Source organism: Guyanagaster necrorhizus (assembly GCF_019112545.1).
Source record: "Guyanagaster necrorhizus MCA 3950 unplaced genomic scaffold BT62scaffold_13, whole genome shotgun sequence".
In the NCBI taxonomy this organism is placed as follows: Eukaryota; Fungi; Basidiomycota; class Agaricomycetes; order Agaricales; family Physalacriaceae; genus Guyanagaster; species Guyanagaster necrorhizus.
Window position 1 is genome coordinate 147,592 of NW_025064892.1, and position 19,629 is coordinate 167,220.

The 19,629-nt window shown below is 48.6% G+C and overlaps 11 protein-coding genes across 11 annotated transcripts; 6 read left to right on the plus strand and 5 right to left on the minus strand.

Moving 5' to 3' along the window:
- Window positions 1-34: 34 nt before the first annotated feature.
- On the plus strand, window positions 35-845 carry BT62DRAFT_980860 (Phox-like protein; the record flags this gene model as incomplete). The annotated part of the gene is made up of 5 exons (XM_043189545.1): window positions 35-175; window positions 227-416; window positions 467-495; window positions 546-620; window positions 675-845. The coding sequence occupies 5 exons, from the start codon at window positions 35-37 to the stop codon at window positions 843-845; spliced, it is 606 nt and encodes a 201-aa protein (XP_043039389.1).
- A 788-nt stretch (window positions 846-1,633) lies between these two features.
- BT62DRAFT_1006073 (uncharacterized protein) lies at window positions 1,634-2,483 on the minus strand (the record flags this gene model as incomplete). The annotated part of the gene is made up of 5 exons (XM_043177208.1): window positions 1,634-1,744; window positions 1,798-1,928; window positions 1,977-2,054; window positions 2,104-2,251; window positions 2,307-2,483. The coding sequence occupies 5 exons, from the start codon at window positions 2,481-2,483 to the stop codon at window positions 1,634-1,636; spliced, it is 645 nt and encodes a 214-aa protein (XP_043039390.1).
- Window positions 2,484-2,534: 51 nt separating this feature from the next.
- BT62DRAFT_1076309 (MT-A70-domain-containing protein) lies at window positions 2,535-4,767 on the plus strand. The gene is made up of 7 exons (XM_043179204.1): window positions 2,535-3,062; window positions 3,111-3,587; window positions 3,642-3,746; window positions 3,798-3,974; window positions 4,024-4,292; window positions 4,348-4,422; window positions 4,478-4,767. Exons 1-7 carry the CDS (start codon window positions 2,553-2,555, stop codon window positions 4,512-4,514), a joined length of 1,650 nt encoding a protein of 549 aa, XP_043039391.1. The 5' UTR covers window positions 2,535-2,552; the 3' UTR covers window positions 4,515-4,767.
- Window positions 4,768-5,800: 1,033 nt separating this feature from the next.
- Window positions 5,801-7,222, minus strand: BT62DRAFT_141163 (uncharacterized protein). Its single transcript, XM_043179827.1, has 3 exons — window positions 7,060-7,222; window positions 6,920-6,997; window positions 5,801-6,872 (listed from the first exon to the last, which is right to left on the minus strand). Exons 1-3 carry the CDS (start codon window positions 7,069-7,071, stop codon window positions 5,931-5,933), a joined length of 1,032 nt encoding a protein of 343 aa, XP_043039392.1. The 5' UTR covers window positions 7,072-7,222; the 3' UTR covers window positions 5,801-5,930.
- Window positions 7,223-8,263, minus strand: BT62DRAFT_141217 (uncharacterized protein). Its single transcript, XM_043179828.1, has 2 exons — window positions 8,135-8,263; window positions 7,223-8,081 (listed from the first exon to the last, which is right to left on the minus strand). The coding sequence occupies exon 2, from the start codon at window positions 7,974-7,976 to the stop codon at window positions 7,323-7,325; it is 654 nt and encodes a 217-aa protein (XP_043039393.1). The 5' UTR covers window positions 7,977-8,081; window positions 8,135-8,263; the 3' UTR covers window positions 7,223-7,322.
- A 212-nt stretch (window positions 8,264-8,475) lies between these two features.
- On the plus strand, window positions 8,476-10,784 carry BT62DRAFT_968686 (HbrB-domain-containing protein). The gene is made up of 7 exons (XM_043188914.1): window positions 8,476-9,010; window positions 9,066-9,313; window positions 9,361-9,580; window positions 9,630-9,919; window positions 9,977-10,381; window positions 10,435-10,561; window positions 10,615-10,784. The coding sequence occupies exons 1-7, from the start codon at window positions 8,498-8,500 to the stop codon at window positions 10,684-10,686; spliced, it is 1,875 nt and encodes a 624-aa protein (XP_043039394.1). The 5' UTR covers window positions 8,476-8,497; the 3' UTR covers window positions 10,687-10,784.
- Window positions 10,785-11,348: 564 nt separating this feature from the next.
- BT62DRAFT_1006078 (uncharacterized protein) lies at window positions 11,349-11,954 on the plus strand (the record flags this gene model as incomplete). Its single annotated transcript, XM_043177209.1, has 3 exons — window positions 11,349-11,427; window positions 11,496-11,545; window positions 11,601-11,954. 3 exons carry the CDS (start codon window positions 11,349-11,351, stop codon window positions 11,952-11,954), a joined length of 483 nt encoding a protein of 160 aa, XP_043039395.1.
- A 245-nt stretch (window positions 11,955-12,199) lies between these two features.
- On the minus strand, window positions 12,200-15,109 carry BT62DRAFT_141079 (uncharacterized protein). Its single transcript, XM_043179826.1, has 3 exons — window positions 13,348-15,109; window positions 13,117-13,287; window positions 12,200-13,063 (listed from the first exon to the last, which is right to left on the minus strand). Exons 1-3 carry the CDS (start codon window positions 15,014-15,016, stop codon window positions 12,447-12,449), a joined length of 2,457 nt encoding a protein of 818 aa, XP_043039396.1. The 5' UTR covers window positions 15,017-15,109; the 3' UTR covers window positions 12,200-12,446.
- A 702-nt stretch (window positions 15,110-15,811) lies between these two features.
- BT62DRAFT_1006081 (uncharacterized protein) lies at window positions 15,812-16,326 on the plus strand (the record flags this gene model as incomplete). The annotated part of the gene is made up of 2 exons (XM_043177210.1): window positions 15,812-16,017; window positions 16,083-16,326. The coding sequence occupies 2 exons, from the start codon at window positions 15,812-15,814 to the stop codon at window positions 16,324-16,326; spliced, it is 450 nt and encodes a 149-aa protein (XP_043039397.1).
- BT62DRAFT_932239 (acid protease) lies at window positions 15,972-18,150 on the plus strand. The gene is made up of 10 exons (XM_043186318.1): window positions 15,972-16,017; window positions 16,076-16,562; window positions 16,617-16,786; window positions 16,843-16,857; window positions 16,915-17,099; window positions 17,158-17,427; window positions 17,485-17,671; window positions 17,726-17,866; window positions 17,920-17,964; window positions 18,013-18,150. Exons 2-10 carry the CDS (start codon window positions 16,387-16,389, stop codon window positions 18,057-18,059), a joined length of 1,236 nt encoding a protein of 411 aa, XP_043039398.1. The 5' UTR covers window positions 15,972-16,017; window positions 16,076-16,386; the 3' UTR covers window positions 18,060-18,150.
- BT62DRAFT_932240 (DUF788-domain-containing protein) lies at window positions 18,051-19,071 on the minus strand. The gene is made up of 4 exons (XM_043186319.1): window positions 18,946-19,071; window positions 18,606-18,893; window positions 18,490-18,548; window positions 18,051-18,436 (listed from the first exon to the last, which is right to left on the minus strand). The coding sequence occupies exons 1-4, from the start codon at window positions 18,971-18,973 to the stop codon at window positions 18,254-18,256; spliced, it is 558 nt and encodes a 185-aa protein (XP_043039399.1). The 5' UTR covers window positions 18,974-19,071; the 3' UTR covers window positions 18,051-18,253.
- Window positions 19,072-19,629: the final 558 nt, after the last annotated feature.

Here is a 19,629-nt window from a genome sequence, read left to right on the forward strand (position 1 = left end):
ACCCGACTGTAGCTTTTTCCTCATTCGAACAGTCATGAACTCAGAGCTATCCTCGTCGTCATCGTCGCCCATAACGCCAACGCATCCCTTTGCCCATGCGAGAGGCCTCCTAGAAATTATCCCCAACAAGATTGATGTCGAGGAAGAATCGAGGCTGTACGATGAACTATGTACGGTAAGCTCCATTTGTTTTTGCGTTGCGGCGGACAGCGTATTCATCAGTCAGGATGATGATGCTCCCCTCCGACTCGGAGCGATAGCAGTCCGACCCCGGTCGCCGCAAGGCGCACCTTCAGTATTCTCGAGGGAAAGTATTTGGTTGGGGGATAACTGCGGGGAGAGTCTGGCATTTGCGAGAGACGTGAAGATAAGCGGATGGACGAATGTCGGTGATAAATTGGGCGGAGCATATGTCGGTGGGTAGTCTTTCCCGATCTTGTTTTGCTAATAATTAACTTTTTACTAGTGTATGACTGTGTGATTAAAACGAAAGAAGTGCGCAGCATCTTGCATGGGATTTTTACATCTCATTTAATTTCTTGCAGGGAACTGTTATACATTGCCACAAGCGATACAGCTCGTTCGTTCAATTGGAATCGGCTCTACGCGGAACCTTGCCTGTATGTCACACGGCAATTTTGTTTCCGCAGGCGTTTCTCATATCACATTTCCAGCGTCATCAACAACATTTTATTCCTCGACTTCCGCCAAAAGCGCCTCTTGCGAGATATCGGCCCGCATTCCTAGACCAGCGGCGACGGATGCTACAATATTGGCTGTCTTCAATATTGCTGCATCCCGATATCGGCGGATGCAAAGCAGTTCGTCTATGGGTCATGGACTGACCCTGTTTAATCATTTCTCTCTTAGGGTCCTTTTTCGCCGGTACTACGCTAGAGTGCCCTGTTGCCTTTTGTATTATTATATATGCTCAGATACCCGCAATCCTTTTTCCCCTGAAAGCACTCGCCGGTGGGGCGTCGCGACCTGAGGGCCTGTCTTAATTTGGGTCCGAACTCGGACGCTACAACGACGTCCTAGACATTTTCAGAATGAAGACCGGACTTAGCGGTTTGGCCGCTGTCTCCAGTGTCCTATAACAGATGAATGAGTGCCCCTCACTTTTGGCCAATCTTTCTTGCGCACATAACTGCAAGCCACTTGCTACTCATTGTCTTACTCTGCTCTCGCGCATACTGACAGACACATCCCATCCACCAATACTCTTATAACACATCATCCTTCTTCTCCTATAACATCCGTCCCTTACAAGAATGAAGTGGGCAAACTCAGAGGCATCACAGGCGTGGATGGGGATCGTTTTGATACTGGGAATTATTGTCAATGAGTATTCGCATGAAGAACCACCATCGAAAGAGGAGGATGAATGGGAAGGCATCTTCGAGCTCGGATGGTCGTGCATGTGAAACTAGAATTCGAGGGGGTCGAGGAGGAATACCTAGGCTGGTCATTGAAGTTATTGAGGCTTGAAGAAGAGGCGGATTTTGAGTTGGAATCCTTTTAGAACATCTCATACATGTTATTTGGGGGGCCTTTCGGTTGCTTTTTGGAATGTTATCCGTACTATACGCTATTAATTTGTCGATCCTTATCGCTACTCCACGCTAAACTGTCAGGGTCGCAAAGAATGAGCGCGCAGGTGTGAAGCAACTTCGCATTTGAAGACGTTGAATTCATCTGTCGAAGGCGGTTTCGAGAAAGCAAAGGACTCGAGATGACAAGTCTTACGCGGTGAAAGGCTAATGAATATACTCATTGGGCAGAAAAGGTCTCCACATGCTTCGAATCAATGTCCTTCTTGATTTGATATGCGTGCCGAAGACGAGGTTTTAGCTGTTCCATTCTTGGATGTGGCGGACTGGCCATGATAGACTCTGCTGCATTTGCAGCGGCGATTAGTTCTTCATCTGAAATTATTTCAGTAAGGAGTTGAAGGTAGAGACCTGGTAGCTTACATGTTGTGATATTATACGACTTGAGCTTTGTCCGTTGTTCATCGCTCAGTATATGATCCCAGAAATAGGTGTTATAACCTGGACGAAGAATCGTGAGCACCCGCTAAATGGATACGCAGCAGCTGACCGTTCATGAAGCCATCCGATCCAAACATGAATAACGGGTTGGTCGACGAGTCTGCATCCTTGTCCAAAGGATATGTTCTAATTTGCAGACCATCTTTTTCTTCCCTGTCACGCCTCTCCTTGGCGGCCTCGAACTTTTTCTCCAGAATCTATGGCATTCTCTCTCGTACAGCGTTTTGAATAGATTAACTGAATCTAGCGCACTTTCAAATATCGATCGTATCTTGCCGCTGCAGTTTTGCTGCCAGAGGCTTTGAGTCGGAACGTCCGGTGGTGGCAGGTGATAACGCGTGGCGCCGCTGAACGCGTAATAAATGGAATAGATTGGAGGCCATGGCGGAGTAGTGAGAGCGTTATCGTCGTCGACGCTGGTGAGAACATGACTGTAAGGAAGCAAAAGTTTGGCAGCCTCAGGAGACCGGACCGAACAGCCCGACCTTCTTGTTCATCATGTCTGACGAGGAGCTCACCGTCGTCGCGTCCGCCGCTTTGCAGCATCTGCTGAGCAAAGGCTCTGTCACTGCTCCAATCTCTTCCATTGACCTCCTTATTCGCGTTATCACCTACAAGCCACCTCAAAGTCTCATCGTGAACAAGCCCAAGGCCCCCAGGTTCCGCCTCACCGACCTGACACGTTTCGAGGCAATCTTGGAGTCACTTTCCCATTCGTGGGACCAGGGAAGCATCACAATTACTAGGGAGAATGGTGAATTCATCATCCTCGACTTGAGGCTGGCGTCGTCTTCGTCAAACGTCGGATCTACCCTCTCACAAAAACGCAAGCGGGTGATAGACGAAGAGGCGGATTCTGCGGCTGGCGATGACGAGTCTGAGGATTCCTCGGCTGAGGACGTAGTGAACCAGCCTTTCTCTGCACTCGCTAGTCTCAACAAGGAACAACGCCAGGTGCTAGCCATCATACAGAAGAGTACCGCCAAGGGACGTCTCCTGGCAGAGCAGGTACGAGGGACAATTCAATGAGGAAAAGCTTATTCATTTGATCTCTAGTTCCGGTCTGTCGAGGAAAGTTTCGAGCCAATATGTCCCCACATCACAAAAGACGACTGTGCCAAGGCTCGTCGAAACGATCCGTCAATACCCTTCAACCCAGATGTCCCCGTCGGTATCTGTGACCTCATCCATTTCCGACCTCTTATTCGTCCTCACACCGACCCATCTCTGGGACATTGCTCATACCTCAATACATGCTATTCTGAGCCGACGTATGCACAATCACCGTCAATACCGCCGTTTCCCGGTTCTCAGCACGGTTTCACGCCTGGAATGCGCGGTCCGGCGTCTCTACCGTCGGGCCTTGGTGCTGGTGGAAGGGGGAAGGAAAAGGCCCCATGCAGGTATTTGCATTACGAGGTTGACTGGGATGCCACCGACGGCGACGGCTCCGACCATAGAGAGAAGACCACAGTGAAGAATACGCATAAACTAGGAATCGGGCTGGGACCTACCAGGAAGGTGGCGAAACTTGTAAGTTTCTAGTCCGGGTGAAATGATGATCTTACTGGTACAACTTATCCATAGACACCACCGCAATGGATTAACTGTGATTTGCGCCGCTTCGACTACAGCGTGCTGGGAAAGTTCCATGTGATTATGGCCGATCCTCCTTGGGATATTCATATGAGCGTACGTCGTGAAATAGATGAGCCTTTCTTCGATTGATATTCCACCATCTAGCTGCCTTATGGGACAATGACGGATGATGAGATGCGAGCTATGCCTATACCGGCACTCCAAGACGAAGGTCTTCTGTTTTTGTGGGTGACGGGCCGTGCGATGGAGGTGGGTAGAGAATGTATGCGAGTCTGGGGTTACACCCGTGTTGATGAAGTAGTTTGGGTCAAAACCAACCAGGCAAGTTTCTGTGAGTATTGTTGTAACCATGTATCTAACGTGTATACAGTTACAACGCGTCATTCGCACAGGACGAACAGGGCACTGGCTTAACCACACGAAGGAACACATGCTCGTTGGTGTCAAGACCGTGACCGATGAAAATGGAGCTTTGAAATTCCCATCTTGGGTGAACCGTGGTTTGGACACCGACGTTATCGTGTCCGAAGTGAGAGAGACGAGTAGGAAGCCTGATGAAGCGTATGGGATTATCGAGAGGATGTGTCCTGGGGGAAGAAAGGTTGAAATCTTTGGGAGGAAGCATAATACGCGTCCTGGGTCGGCATTTTTCTCTTCCTCGTTAAGGACTCGCTCTTACCTCTGGCTGTAATAGATGGCTGACACTAGGAAACCAGTTGGGACCTGATCAGATCTACGAGGAAGACCTTGCTGCTAGAATAAAGGCAAAGTACGGTGATCTGTTTTGTTTGCATGAGATCATAGCGCTAATGAACCACCGACAGATATCCGGATCGTCCTATCAACATTGTGACTTCTTGAACATCGAATTGTAGATCAAAGATAATCTCTTCCTTGCCCGCCGCGGACTGTTCACATATCGTGCTATTCTTGATATTAAGGACATGAAATATACCTTTGATCGAAGCACTTCAGCCTCTTCGGATAGATACATCCACAAAGAGCCCACTTCTGAACTTCGTTCCTTGGAGCCAATAAGGTCTCCCATCCTCCTTTCGCCCATACTTCCTCTCCTGAGCAACATAATTCATAAACACCCGCAATTTGAATAGGCAGGCACATATCATATACCAAAAATTCCATGAGATAGGCGAAAGAAAAGCCACGAATAAAGAACACCGGAGATAAAAGCGGTGCTATGGGCACTCAAGTACTCGGAAATTTCTTACGGGTATTGCACATTGCATGTTGCCTCTCTCTGATACCCTTATATCTCCTCCGAAACCAGGCTGGAGGATCAGCACCACTTGTAGAGGCATAAGAGAAGAAGTTGCATGCAATCGAAAGAGCTCAGTGACCAGGTCGACTCTTACTAATGGGGAAGTAGCAAGGTCAACCGCATCCTGAATGTCCTTATCACGCGAATATAGCATCGCGGCGCTTCTCGCAAAGGTAATCAATGACTAGTTCCTCCCCATCCTCTCTATTTCCTTGTACCAAGGAAGGGGGTGTAGCGGCGTGCAGACTGAAAGCGGCGCCTGGAAGTAAACAGTATTGGGGGCTTCGATACCACCATCACTGTCAGTATTTCCTTCTATCTGAGGCTAGAGACAATACAAGGCATCTCAGTAATGCATGGGTGCCTTCACCATCGACATCAAAAACTTGGTAGTTGCTCAAAATATCCGCCATGACCTTCAACGGTTCTCGGTTCCTTCGCGACTCCTACGCCCGATAACAAAAACGCACAACACAGCTACACCCAATGCTCACATGTTCGTACCTAGCAACATCTCCCCTGTGCTGAAGATGAATCTCGAGTGGGCTTGGGGCCTCGACCCACAACGAGTGGTCATTAGCATGGTCACCATCTCCTGTACAGCTTTGAATGAGCATACTTTTTCAGACCGTTCAGACATACTTCGAAAATATATCAATGGAGACTTCGCCCTCATCCCAAGATTCCCAACCATGACAACTCTGAACAGGATGTTTGCTTATTTCTTGCTTCCTTATGACACCGCTAGAGTCTATTATACTCGCACTTTGGGCGCAGAATTCATTAAGCATCGCTAGGTTACGTTCAAAGAGGTGTGTATCTTTGTGATAAAGTTCCTCGAGTCTATGATAAAGCCAGACTCACCAGGCTACTCCTGCCCTAGTTATTCAAAACCTCGGGGGAGCAAGGACAGTTATTAGTTCACCATACAATAACGCTACAAAGTATACGATAGACGAAGCAAAGCAGTGCCACGTATCAGAAATAAAGCAAGCAATTTACCTCAATGAACTTTCAGCAAACATCCCGTCTTCCTCGTTCCATCCAAGCGTCTCAGGAGCAATTCCAAATTGTCTAAGCATCAAGCCCAAGGTGTTCTCCGGCTTATCGTCCTCCTCGTTTCTGGCATTATCATTCTCGCCATGCGACTCTACACCTTGCATCTCGTCTTCATCTTCTTCACCCTCTTTCCTTTGAGGCTCGTTCCATCCCCAGAAGTTTTCAGTCTTGAGTCGCTTCTTATCTCCCTTGTCTTCCCATTCCCAACTATCTTCAAACCCTCGTTTCTTTTTCATTCCGTCCAAAGTATCGCCCCAGCTACCATGTTCGTTTGCTCCATTGTCCTTCACCAAGTCCCACAGTTCCCATGCAACTTCTCTTGCGGCTTCTGTCCATCGCTTAGCTAATGACTCCAATAGCTCCTCCTCGCCCTCTTTCTTAACCTTTACGGCCCTCCTGAGAATCTGGACTCGGCGTTCAAGCGATTGGATGGCTGGAGTCATCCGAACTGACAGCATGACGTTTGAAGAAGCTGCGGCTGAGAGTGGAGACTTGAACTGAGCAGCTGCACGAACAGTTCGGTGCTTCTTCTTCGGATCGTTCAGTGCCGTATGTTTGAGTTCAACTGGCTTGACTTCGGAGTGCATGATCGTCTTGGCTGCGGAAACAGGAGACTTCGTAACGGCTGGGAGGGAGTTGACGGGTTGATCATTCTCCTTCTTGATCAACGGAGAGCGGAAGGGTATTGAAAGTTTCTTGTGTTGTCGCAGGTGTGACATAACTGTTGATCTCTTCGGACCTAGCACTAGGAGCGCATGGCTCTTCGCTTGAGACGAGACTTCTGGTAGCTGAGGTGCGAGTGGGATGTCATCAATGCTGTGTGTTTCTTGTGTTGGGACTTTTGGGGCCGTACCCGACTCTTGAGGTACTTCGGGTATCGCCTAGAGACTCATTAAAACTATCAAGGTGGACGTTAACATAAACCAACATGAGAAGTAGGAATATCCTGGAAAGCCGGGATATTCTTGGTCTCAGACCCCGTATGAACGTGAAAAAGTTGGTCAGGCTTTTGAACAAAGAGCGATTGCTGATCAGAAGGAAAAGTTAAGCAAGGAAGAAACGACATACTTTCGTGTTCATTCCAAAACTTTTCAAGGGACTTGAAGACCGAAAAGGAGAAGAAACAAGACGAAGTGGAGATGAGGAGGGAGGCAATACGTCGTAATTATCCTCAGTGTTCTAAGATAAATTGCGCTAAACATCAGGTACATCCAATTCAAAATTGCTTACTTCGACCCATACCTGCTCACTGGAACTGAAAGAAATGAGTTGGGGCTGATCATCATGGTCATAGCCGATCTCCAGCTGTAGTTGGGTGCATCAATATTATTTCAAGATACTCTGCAGTTACTTACTGGTCGTTTACTCAATTCTGGTTCATCGGGATATGGCTCAGTGATTATGGAAGACTGAGAGGATAAAGGCGGTGAAGATGAAAAGATTTTATTAGGACTGGAGCGGGGTGGAGATGAATAAAGAACTTCAGGCTGAGAAAAATGGATGAGATCCACATCGCAATCAGTTCTCTCGGGAAGAATCAGACTTGAGCCAAGTGAGTCTGAGTTTTCATGAGCTATAGCAAGTCCGGGTTTATCAGTGCAGTGAAAATTGTAACAGGAGTTTTGGGGGACATTCCGGGTAGTCTCTCCAACGAGTTCTTCATCGGAGCTACGGTGAAGTTCAATGTAATTAGACTGCAGAGATTCGTCCTGTACAGATGCAGATGAGTTGTCAGGATGGGTATCTGGCTGTATCTGTCCGTTATTCATGTCCGGATCCAGTATATTGAGGTCTGGTATATCGCCCGCAGAAAGTACCACCCGAGGCTCAGCATCAAAAGGCGCGTCGTAAGAATGACTATATGCACCATGTCTGTCTTCAGTGAGACTGTCATCTTGAATAGAAACAATAGTAGAGATGTAAGCGTTTTGAGTGTTAGAAGCACTATCAGGAGGAAGATGTTCGAGGTCGTCTTCAGCAGCCATGGATGAAATATCGCCATCCAAGTCATGTCCGGAGCTGGAGAACTCATCGAGACTATCAAAACAGTTCGTGCTTGAAGGAAAATGTGATGTATTGTGGTGTACCGCCTGAGTAGAACTGGGCCTGAGCATACGGGGACGGTAACAGCGAAGCAACTTACAGGTGGGGTTACGTCGCACTCAATGACACGGTCGCCACATCCCGGCGTAACATTCTCATTCGGAATATCCGGCAGCGTCGCGGCAAGCGTGCTTGAAGATGATTCCTGGGTAAATGCGCATTAAAAGTAGAGCATGGTACACAAAAATATAGGTCTTTTGCCTGCGAGGGGCTAATGTCGCCAAAGCAGAGTCCAGAGAAGAGGGATGAAGACATTTAGAGGGCAACAGTAGGCGATGAGCGCACGATGGTGGCCGTTGCAGTCAGAGTTGTGACGCCCGGGTCAAATATTTGACAGGTCCGCAAATGAATTCGCAGGTCTCCTATATCCTTTCTTTCGACACCATCGTAGCCGCCGTTCACTATGATAACGAGCTGGCCTCGAAAATCTCACGACCATGGCAATCCAGGCCAGGGCTCGCCGTTGACGACGGTCGGGGAATCCCGCAGCAATGACAGCGAGGGTAATAACCGAGGCTCCTCGCCGGACCCAACGCGTCGACGGTCATCGAGTGATTCCGCAACACCAACGCAGACGCCAGTACCGCCGAGTCTGCGCATTTTATCATCATCTGGAGGTCAGCCGGAATCAGGCCGGAGCCATCTTTTCTCGCTGTCGGACGCGCCGAGCTCGGTATCCTCGTCGTCGCGGAAGCTTGGTTTGTTCACAGATAAACTGTCGCATTTGGCTGGGCATCATCACCACGGACATGGTTCTGGTCATTCGGTGATGCCGAAGCCTAGTTCCCTGAATCCAGCCCTTCTACTACACCCTCACGGTCGAAATCCCGAACCAGTGGGGTCTCCGACTTCACCTACCTTTCCTCCGTCACCCACGATGTCGAATCCGAACAAGGTTCATACATCGCCTTCAAAGGTGATCATCACACTTCTAAGTTGGGAAGCCAACAATTGATACCTTGTGCTTCCAGGCTTCCTACGGGCGCACTTACGACTCTAAACTTGTTACTCGCGAAATGCATCGTCTAGGAAATCTTGCTCACCTTCCCTCCGGTATACCTACTCTCTCGCAGGCACCTTCCGTCAGCTCTCTCGCTCTACCAGCACCGGGTGCAATGTCACAGGCCAACATGGCCTCTACATCAGGCTCAGATCCGTGGGGTACATTACATGTGCATATTCTGCCACTCTTTAACGGTGAACCATTGAGGATACCTATGTGAGTCGTCTTGTACTTACCTCGTTCGTCCAACCTGATCAAGTTAGAGAGAATCTGAATATGCTCGTGAAAGCTCACATAGCGACGGCTGCATCGTCACCTTCGAAGGCGCTTGCCACACTGGAATACGACACTTCAGAGCTTATTGGATCCGGAATGCGAACACTAAACGCGAAACTGGCTGAGAAAGAAGACGATAAACTCGTCGGACGCATTGTCGAAATATGGGGATTCTTCTGGGACCAGGTCTTGCCCTACGTCGAAGGGGTATGTCCGACCAGATCGGTTTACTCATTGTCAGCTAATGTGCCTACAGGCATTGCTCCCTCTGCAGACAGACCCTCTTCTCTCTTCACTCTATCGCACCCCCAAGCGTCCGTCGTCACCAAGTCGTCAGAATAATAAAGGCTCAATGTCAACATCTCTTGGCACCTCTTTGCAACTCTCTACGCAGCACATAGACGTCCGCACCGTCGCTCTTCGATCGTTTCGTGATAAGGTCATCCTGCCACTAGCTCCGCGGCTCAAAGCACGGCTTTCTATGGCAAATAGGCAGGATAATTTTCAAGAAACCGCCGGATATCAACAACCTCGACTACAGCAAATGTTCGTTGCTATATTGATTGGATGCTTCCATCTTAGCTGATCAGATCATGGCTGAAGGCTGCTCGTGCTTACATCGCAGAGCCGGTATCGAACGCCCACGTTCTCCCTTACAGCGCAACCTCCCCAACCGTCCACTGGAGAAGCTGCAGTATTAGAACTCCTCAGGATTCTTCGCTCCCCAAGCCCTCAGTTTGATGGCCGCCAAACCGTGAAGGCTTCTACCGGTCGAGCTAGAGCGCCTAGTTTCCTATCTGGTGGTCTCCCGCGTGATCGGCGAGGCCGGATAGCTCAGAAGCAAAGAGGTGCAAGCGCCCCCAACTTAGTCAGCAACATGCTTATGGCTGGAGACGATGGCGATCCTTATGGAGGCGAAACACTTCGAGTAGGAACCGGAGGGACGTTGGTTGATACTGAGCGGGAAAGGGAACGAGAGAAGGAACGAGAATTCCTGGAAGCGTTAAGGTTGTGCAGTCGTCGTTATGGTGATCACTTGTGCTAACATTTGATGTCTGTAGAAGCCCAGATCCTGAGAGCAGTAATCCAAGAGCAAGCGTTGGAGGATGGGGACTTGGTATGGGACATGAAGATAGTGGAAAGATTGAAGAGGAGGAGGACGAGCCGTTGGACTGGGACCAGGCGCAGGTACGTTGAATGTTCTCTCTCTTCGCCAAACTTGAATGCTCATGTCAATCCAGGCTGTTGTGGAACGTATGGTTGGTATGAATTCGTCAGCGCCAGAATCGACTGCAAAGAAACGAGGGACATGAGCAGAAACGAAGTAATTCCTTGAATTTATATGTAATAGTATTGTCATGATCGGCGTGTTCAGTTGTACAATATATCATCCATGATTTCCAGATCCTCCACTCGAGAGATTACAAGAAGGTCGCTACTAGGCAGTATTTGGCACCGTCGTTTCGTCTTGCCAGGAAATAGTTATATATACTAGCGGACGATAAGGTGGACCGCTTGTCAGCCTTTCTCTACTAGACGTTCATGGTCTCATTCATTACCGACGCAAACCAGATTGGTAGATCGGATAGATCTCGAAATAGGTCGAAACGCTAGAAGTAAAGGTCTTCGCGCAGTCGTTTGATCATGACTCGCATTCCGCATCAGACTGGAGCCACCAGCAGCGAAAGCGCATTATCAGCCGGCTATAAAACTCTTATGTAGAGGTTGCCTTGGATGAGAAGAGTGCCAATTAAGGGTCCCAATCAAGCGCGGCAACAGACACACCATCGAAGAATGTATATGGACACTGCTACCATCATGTTTGCACTGGCAGAAGAGGATAAGAAGGAAGAAATTATCAAGCGCTTCGGAGCGAATTCTTCCATTTAATTGTCTCTCCGTTCCTTCACAAAGGCAAGGTCATGGGAAAACCAGAAGTGTTTAGCATGTATATCCAGAAGGGCTATATGGACGAATGAACAAGGAACGGGATCCACAAGACGCTGAAGATAAAAGCAAGGAGACACAGAATACGGAGGATAGCAGGGATGCCCGTAAAGAATGGTCGCTTTGATAGGTGACTATACCAAGAAGTTCACTACCAGACAACAATCGCTGGTAGTCACGGAAATAATGTTTAGCTTGAAAAACCAGCCTGTGCGAGATATATGCGTCATGGCGTTTGTTGTTGAACATAAAAAAGAGTATGCACAATGCTTTGTCATAGGTAGACGGTGCCACTCAACCTCTTCCGGAAACGCAGGCATGGGCCCCGGATTATCCAGAGAGAAAGCTGGGCACGTCACAGTATTTGTCTGAGCTCTGCTGCGACGAGACAAGTCTGGTCATTCATAGTAGGCGTCAGCTCAGAGAGCGGAGTGCCTCTGAGCTTCTGCTCGATAATGTACGTGCACGGTGGTACTTCGGAGTGGTCGACAATGATAGCGTACGCTCTGGGCACTGGAATGGAGGCTTTGGTGTGAACGAACAGCGCAGCGTGACCTTCTCGCTCGCCTCGGTGACGAGGTCATCGCCGACGTCCACCACTATGGCCCGGTTGGTGGAACGGAGAGTGTCATAAGTTGGGATCCTTTTTGAATCCTCTGTCCGACATAATCAAGAGTCCAGCATAATGTTGGGCTGTTGGATGGCGGAACTGCAGGTGCATGAGGTAGAAAACTTCAAAGCAACTTGCCGGAATATACAATTTCAACGAACATGTTCTCGCAAATCCCACCATAGTCATGGTAGTTCTATACTACCGCGGGCTGTAACCAGCCGTAACAGCTTCCTCTATGGCAAGCCGACAATAGAAACCAACTCTTATGTACCTATTCCCGTTGAATGATTCTTCAACCTTCAGTCAAGGCAGGTTAAGAGATACAGTTGTTCAGTAATATATCCAGAGAGCACGTTACATGTCGAGGCGTTAAGCAGAACAAGAAAGAAAAGGGATAACTTATACAGAAACATGTCAAGGTAATGCAAATGAAGGAAAATCAACAGTGAAAAATCAATGCAAATAATGTCAAAATAAACAAGGTGGATAGTATGGACATGATACTACAGACCGTTAATATTTGCGAGTCGCCAACGTCCGAATATCATATAGGAATGAGCGGTCCGGCTCAGTGAAGGCATCCTGTCGCGACAAAGCACTCTTCCAACACTTTATTTCGGCGCGATGGCGTGCTTCTGCCTCACGGCACTTTTGTACAAAGTGTTCGTCGATACCACACACCATCGACGCTCCTGAAAAGCGCTCGCTATCGGCTTCGGATGCAGTTCGTGTGCGACAGCACCCAGCGGTTGGCACTGAAGCTACTGAAGATCCATTAGCACTTGACGCTGCCATGGAGGCATCCGACGTAGCAAGAACGGCTTTGATGGTACCACCCTTGGTCTCCCATCCGTCACCGTCTTCCTCGTCGTCGGCCAAATTGGCGAACACATCCGGCTCCTCGTCTTCAGGCGGTAAGGTTGATATCCAGCACAGGCGCGCCGGATCGAATATCATGTTTCCCACTATCCGCGCACCTGACGCGAACGAAGGGGCGGGAGACCCAAGGGATGACCCCGTAAGATGTGTAATGAGAGCTGGTCGGGTGGAAGCAACGTCAAAGTCTTTCAGGACTTGCTCGTTTCCCTCCCACCGAAGAGTTTGAGGGTTCCATTTCATGTCGCCAACAACTGAATTTACTTTAGAGACGAAGGGCAACACAAAATCCCGAAAACCAACGAACCTTTAGACGCTTTCGTGCCGCCCAAATTCCGTATTAGGGTAGGCTTCTTGAGTTCAGTTGGAGATGTCAAGTTCTTCCGTTTTTTCTTAGGAGACTGGGGCTTCTGAGTAACTAATTCGGATCTGCTTCGGCGTTTCGACAGTGAAGCAAACGCAGAAGATGCAGGAGAATCTGATGAAGAAAAAGAAAGAGCTAAGCAAAATGCGCCGGACCAAGAAACGTACAACTTACCTGACGGTTCACAACGTCCTTGTTTACGGACGACACTCTTATCTGCAAGCTTCGACGGTGAAAAGCTGGCGGCAGGAATGCGATTTCCGTAACCTTTAGGTTGAACACGAAAACGACTCTCTTTATCCCGGTCCGTGGGTAGGTCTGCAATCGCGTCAAGCTCGGTGCCATCTCCATAAATGCATTGGCGCTTTGGTTTGCGGAGTACCTTAGGGATTGACTGTGGTGGTAATGTCCGAGTTAACTTAGACAGACTGGATGGAGGTCGCGCAGGTGCGGGTGATGACGTCCGGAACGGTGACTGTGCCCTCGGAGACGATGAGCGACCAAATAACGCAGAAAGGGCAGGACGTGACTTGAGGCGCCCTATAGTGGGTATAGTCAGACGGAGCGCGGCAGTGTTAGAGGAAGGTGTGGAAGGGCGCGTGGGTGGCACTTCATAATTCTGATGCTGACTCGTGGAAGCCTTATGTGACTTGGCACGCGACGCAGCAGTCGATTCCCCATAGCGCGCACCTTTACATGCTGGTGATGAGGATGCTGACGCTTGGGCGCCTGATTCCATCAGAGAAGACAGCGATGCTTTCCTCGTCAACCTTTTCGCCGGTATGGCGGCAGCAGGGGCAAGGCCTGTGTGGGACTTCTGACCTCGTAGACTACCGGGTTTCAAAGATGAAGATGAGTCAGAGGGATATGGCTGGAAACTCTGCACTTTTGCCGCGGGTTGCAGTGACGGTGATGGGGAGAACCTGAGCTTCTGAAGTTGCCGGGCAGAGGAAACTGGAGGATGATTGACGGGGGACTTGGCACGATTCACCCGCGATGGCAGCCTCCATACCTTCTGAAGGGACAAGCTGTTGCTTCGGTTGGCAGACCGCAATAACGGCGAGCGCTGAGGTTTCAGCAGACGACTGGGGCTGAAGTCGACATCATCGTTAATGACTAGTCCCATTTCAAAATCATCATCTGGATCAGGACTAGCCACCTTGAGTTGGTTATCCATCGTGACCGCCGCCTTCTTCTTGTTCAGAATCGAGGTGAGGTGGCGTTGGCCCAAATCCGCAGGAATAATTAGGCCTTCTAGGACCCCTTCATCATCGTCATCCTCTTCTGTCTCCGTCCCTGGAGTGGACACTGAAGACGTAGAGTTGGACGACGGAGAAGTATCAGCGAAGCCTAACGTGGAGTAGGCATCCGAGGACTGCGAAGACGTAGTTTGGTCTTTGTCTCCCCATTCCAGCGAAGTCTTGGAGGCACGATGGTTGAGAGTCAAAGGGACCAATGAAAGCCGGGTGACACCAGAAGGCAATGAAAATGCGTCTTCGAAGTCATCTTCGTCGGATGTTCGCATAGTTGGGACAACGGACTTTGGTTTGGGTAGAGCAGCAAATTTGATTGTCGATGCACCCTCGTCATCGTCATCATCATCTCCGATGTCCTGTAGGGATGACAGAGGGCGAATGATATGCATCTGCGCGGAAGTAGCAGACGGAAAAGGATCATAAATTTGAGCGCCTCCAGTATGTCCAAGATCCATTTCTATGTCCCAATCCTCATCTTCTTCATCTTTGTTGATAGTATGTATTGATTGACCTTCCGGAAGATCAAAGTCTGCGTCAGGCCATTCTTCTCGAGCGGCGGCGGCGGTTGGAGCAGGGATGGTGGTCATGGCGGAAGGGAAGGGAGATAGATATGTGTCGCGCGATACGCTACAGAGATACAACAAGCGAAATGAGGGCAGTAAAATGAGTCGTCGAGGGAATGGAAGAGGTCAATGGTGCATGGGAAAATGGAAACAAAGGGTCGCAGGAGGCGGATGGGATAGGATTAGGGCGCCAAAGAAGAAATTGAAGATTCTACCGGCAGACAATCGTAGGCTTTTGATGAAGGATGAAATGTGAGCACAGGATACTAGCAAAAGTATCGAGCCCGTAGTGAAAGGCGATGAAGAATGATGTGTGACGAAGATAACAAGTGTTACGATGGGTCACGGCGCAATTTCAACTTACGTCAGCGCCACATCTAGAGTTGAAGCTCCGAATATTGAAATATTCAGTCCCAGACGGCCCGAATCGGGTCTAGCCGTTTGCTAATTCCTAACTCCGAGTCGTCGGGGCCATTGGAATGTAATTCCATCTCCCCACGCGTCGTGGTCCGTGGAAGCATCGTGGTCAAGGTCTTGGGCGTGGTTACCCTCAATTAGGTCCGGCCTCAATATTTCCTAGCTTACATTGCTATCCATGCCTTTGGAGCTGAAATAGTATGGGTTACAGGCGATATCGATATCTTCGTTATATGTCTCCGCACCAACAATCCACAAGTCACACGGCCTGTGCTTACTGTCTTCTGAGCTTCTCCGCTTCACTTAACTTACTACTTCTGTGGGCCACGCTGTCAGTATCATAACTGTGGGCATTTTCGATTACTATTTTTCCGACGTATCTCAGCCATCGAACTGACACGGATGTCATTCTTACAAACTAATGTCGACCCTATGAAAAAGAGTACTTCCATTTTCACGTTCCCCTCCGTGTATCATGGCATGCCATTGCTGGCCCATTCGATTAGACAAACCACATCGCCTTCAGAGATGCAGTGCCGTAGCCACAATAACATGGATTCCCTTCAGTCAAGAAATAGCTCGAGAGTTGCCGTTCACGACTACGCAGTGTGAGTGATATTCTCTCTTACCTCTGAATGGAAGAAATATCACCTCATCTTGGAGCAGAATCCAGCATTCCGGACTTGTGCGGTACAAATCTTCTTGGTCTTACCGTCACACACGTTAGTCCTTGTTATGTTCACGTTGAGATTCATAGCGATAGCACCTGGTTCCACACGGGAACGTGCTCATCTTCCGATTCTTCCCCATCAGTGCTTCAACATTTGATTACGTGCTGCGCCACAGTTGTTAATGTCTTATTTTTATCCCTTAGCTACCGACTACCATACGATAAACACGACACCGGGGATCCTTAAAAGCCATGTATTCTCTCATCAAGGAGACAACGTTCCCAGAGAACACTCGGTCATCCACCAATGGCTCTCACCTTCTTTTGGATCCTTGCTGTGCCCCCTCTCTTGTGCAGCGCGCTCCCGTCTACTACACCTCATGTAGGCATTAGCATCCCTTTGTCGAAACGTACACCGCAGCTTTCCGTCAATGGAGTCGTCGACCGTGATTTCCTCAATGCACAGGTCAACAAGGTTCATAAGTAGGTCACTTTGCTATATAACTACCCCACATTGACTAATCACATATTTTGCAGTAAAATCGCGCGGGGTTTCGCAGCATACAAGAAGAACACAGGAAAAGTGCACCCCAGTAACACCAAGCATATTACTCGACGGAGCACTGGAGCCGATGCACTGCAAGATGATTCTCAAGTTCTTTGGCAAGGCACCGTTCAAGTTGGAACCCCAGCTGTGAATTTCACTGGTAAGAACCAAGATACGAGTGCGCCACAGGCATGTTAACTTCGTGATGGATATCAGTGGACTTTGATACCGGTAAGCCAACAGCTTCGTATTTGTCGCCATACGGCATCAGCTATATTTTTTGAAAAGGCAGCAGTGATTTCTTCCTTCCTGGTCCTGATTGCGACTCAAGCTGTGACGGGCATACGATCTACAATACATCCAGCAGCTCTTCAGCCGAGGATCAGGACCAGAAGTTCAGCTTGGCTTATGGTGATGGTTCAACTGTGGAAGGGAACATCTTTACAGACACATTCACTATCGCAGGGCTGACCGTCAGTAACCCCGACCTTCGTTCCCCTCTTGAATCATTCTAGTTTACATACTTGGCAGGGAACCAATCAATCCATTGGAGCAGCAACAACATACTCCTCCGGATTCTCCATCGACAATTTCCAACCAGATGGTCTCGTCGGAATGGCCTTCAAAGAAATATCCGACTTCGGCGACGACCCCGTATTCCAAACTCTTGTCAGTCAAGGCGTAGTGACTGCGCCAGAATTTGCGTTTGAGCTCAGCACCTCCGGCGCGGAGTTGTTCTTGGGTGGCGTCAACACGAACAAGTTTACTGGTTCTTTCACCACGAGTCAAGTCTCCAATACTGTATGTTCTCTTCTATTCAATTCAGTGCTTGACATCAAGATTGACACGCGACGGTAGGGATTTTGGCAGATCAGTATGGATTCCGCAAATGTTGACGGAGAAGCCGTGGTCGGGAATTTGTCTGCTATCATTGATACCGGAACCACATTGATTATCGGAGACACAAAGAGCGTCTCTGAACTCTATGATTCGATCAGTGGTTCCAAAGATGCTTCGCAGACAGTAGGCGATGGTTACTTCACCGGTAATTACCTATTTTCGTTATTACTGTGCCATCTGACCCATTTGCATGTTTTAGTTCCTTGCGATAGCATTCCCAATATTAGTTTAACTTTCGGTGGAAAGGCATTCTCGATTAGTGCAGATACTTTCAATGTAGGTCAAGCTGAGCAAGGATCGTCTGATTGCATTGGCGGCATTGTCGGTGAAGACGTCGGAGGTAAGCGATTTTCATCATTTTGGGTTTCCAGTGTGCTGAAGGAACCGTTCCAGATGCATGGGTCGTGGGGGACGTCTTCCTTCAGAACGTGTACACCTGTAAGTTGTCTGGTTCTCATTGTAACGCCCCTCCTGATGATGCTGAAGCATTCAATGTCGAGAACGAAACAGTAGGATTTGCGAGTCTCGCGTAACTTGTTAGAATGAGAAATATCTGGTAGTATCTGTGAGATATATAGTACAGCTCTGTATCAAGTTCGAATATTCGAAGGCTATCCATTTTCTGGGATATGGAAAACGCGCCGTGATGACGAAGATGGCGACAAGCGGATACAGAGTCCGTCCCCATCATTCGCGGCGGAACGATAGAACCGACTCCTGTCACCTTCTACTTCCTTTGAGTACGTACACGAGGATCACCACGCTCGCTCCTTTTTTTCAATTTTTCTTGTCGTTTACTGATTGCAGGTTCTTTCTCCGGGACATCATTTGCGCCGGCCGCCGCTGCTCTTCCCAGAAGTAGTGGAGAAATGGCGGATGTCCACAGTTTGAATACAGCGTATAACGGAATCTGAATTAAATAGTCAAAGAACAAGAAGACATACATTACGATATGAAACGCACCACCATATATAACCACCAAAACCATTCACCAAAAGCGCCGCTTCCGACCTGGCATGCCCCTACCGTACTACGTTAAACCACGTATCGTAGGAAGGATATGAGAATCAAAGACTTGCATGTTATATATACCACATCAAAACACCACTCGATTACGCCAGGTTGACCGAGATCTTCACCATACGACATGAGTGTGCCGGTCGTTGGATCGCGCCTGGTCGTCCCGATTTTTATCAGGTAGTTGGAAAGAAAGAATCCTGGGAAGAATGTTGCGATATATATACCCAGCGAAGTTTTGGACGGAGGCAAAGAATTCCTTCTGAACAGGAAACGCAAAACGAGAGAGAGGATGGTTGGAAGGAATAGGCCTAGTCGTAACTGCTTGACTATGGTTTCATTCTGGTTGGCTTAACATGCAATAAGTACATAGATGAAAGGTTGAAGGTAAGAAAAGGATACCGATTCGTTTTGCGGAGGCATTGGCCATGGTGCACGAAGAAGGAAGGAAAGAAGCCGAGTGTGATCGAGTCGGCGTTGGCCGATTGTTGCCTTGGATCCATCACATTCGGTGAAGACTCTAAAAAAGCATGGTCCAATGCATTGTACTGGCAAGCAGATATACTTGAACAGCAGAAGGAATCCACAGTACATACCCGAAGCAATAAAACGTAGGAATATTATTCACACATGTATATTATGATTCGCCTTGTCTCACTAGCCGCATTCGGGGCATCCGTAACGTACTTAAAAAAGTTCATTGAGCGGGTGTGTAGGTCCCGGCATTTCCCTTGCTTGGAGACACGACGCGAAGGTCGGTTGCAAGTAACGCAACATAAATATTTAGCCACCGAAACAATCATCCTGTCGAGCCTAGCTCTTTGGTCTCGGACTCGTTAATTACCTGTCGAAAATGCTCTCTCGACGCGAATGAATAATATTGGATATGTCACGACTCAATAAATGAATCCCGACCACTGATATGGCCGCCGCAAGTATTGCCATCGTTCCACTTGTTCCGATACATAATATCCGGGGCGAAGAATCCTCCCCTTTTATCCCCCACATCTTTCTGTTATGGCATTTACAAGTTTTAAATGCATAAAAGATATTATTAAATACGCTGCGCTCCTCGAATCGCAGTCA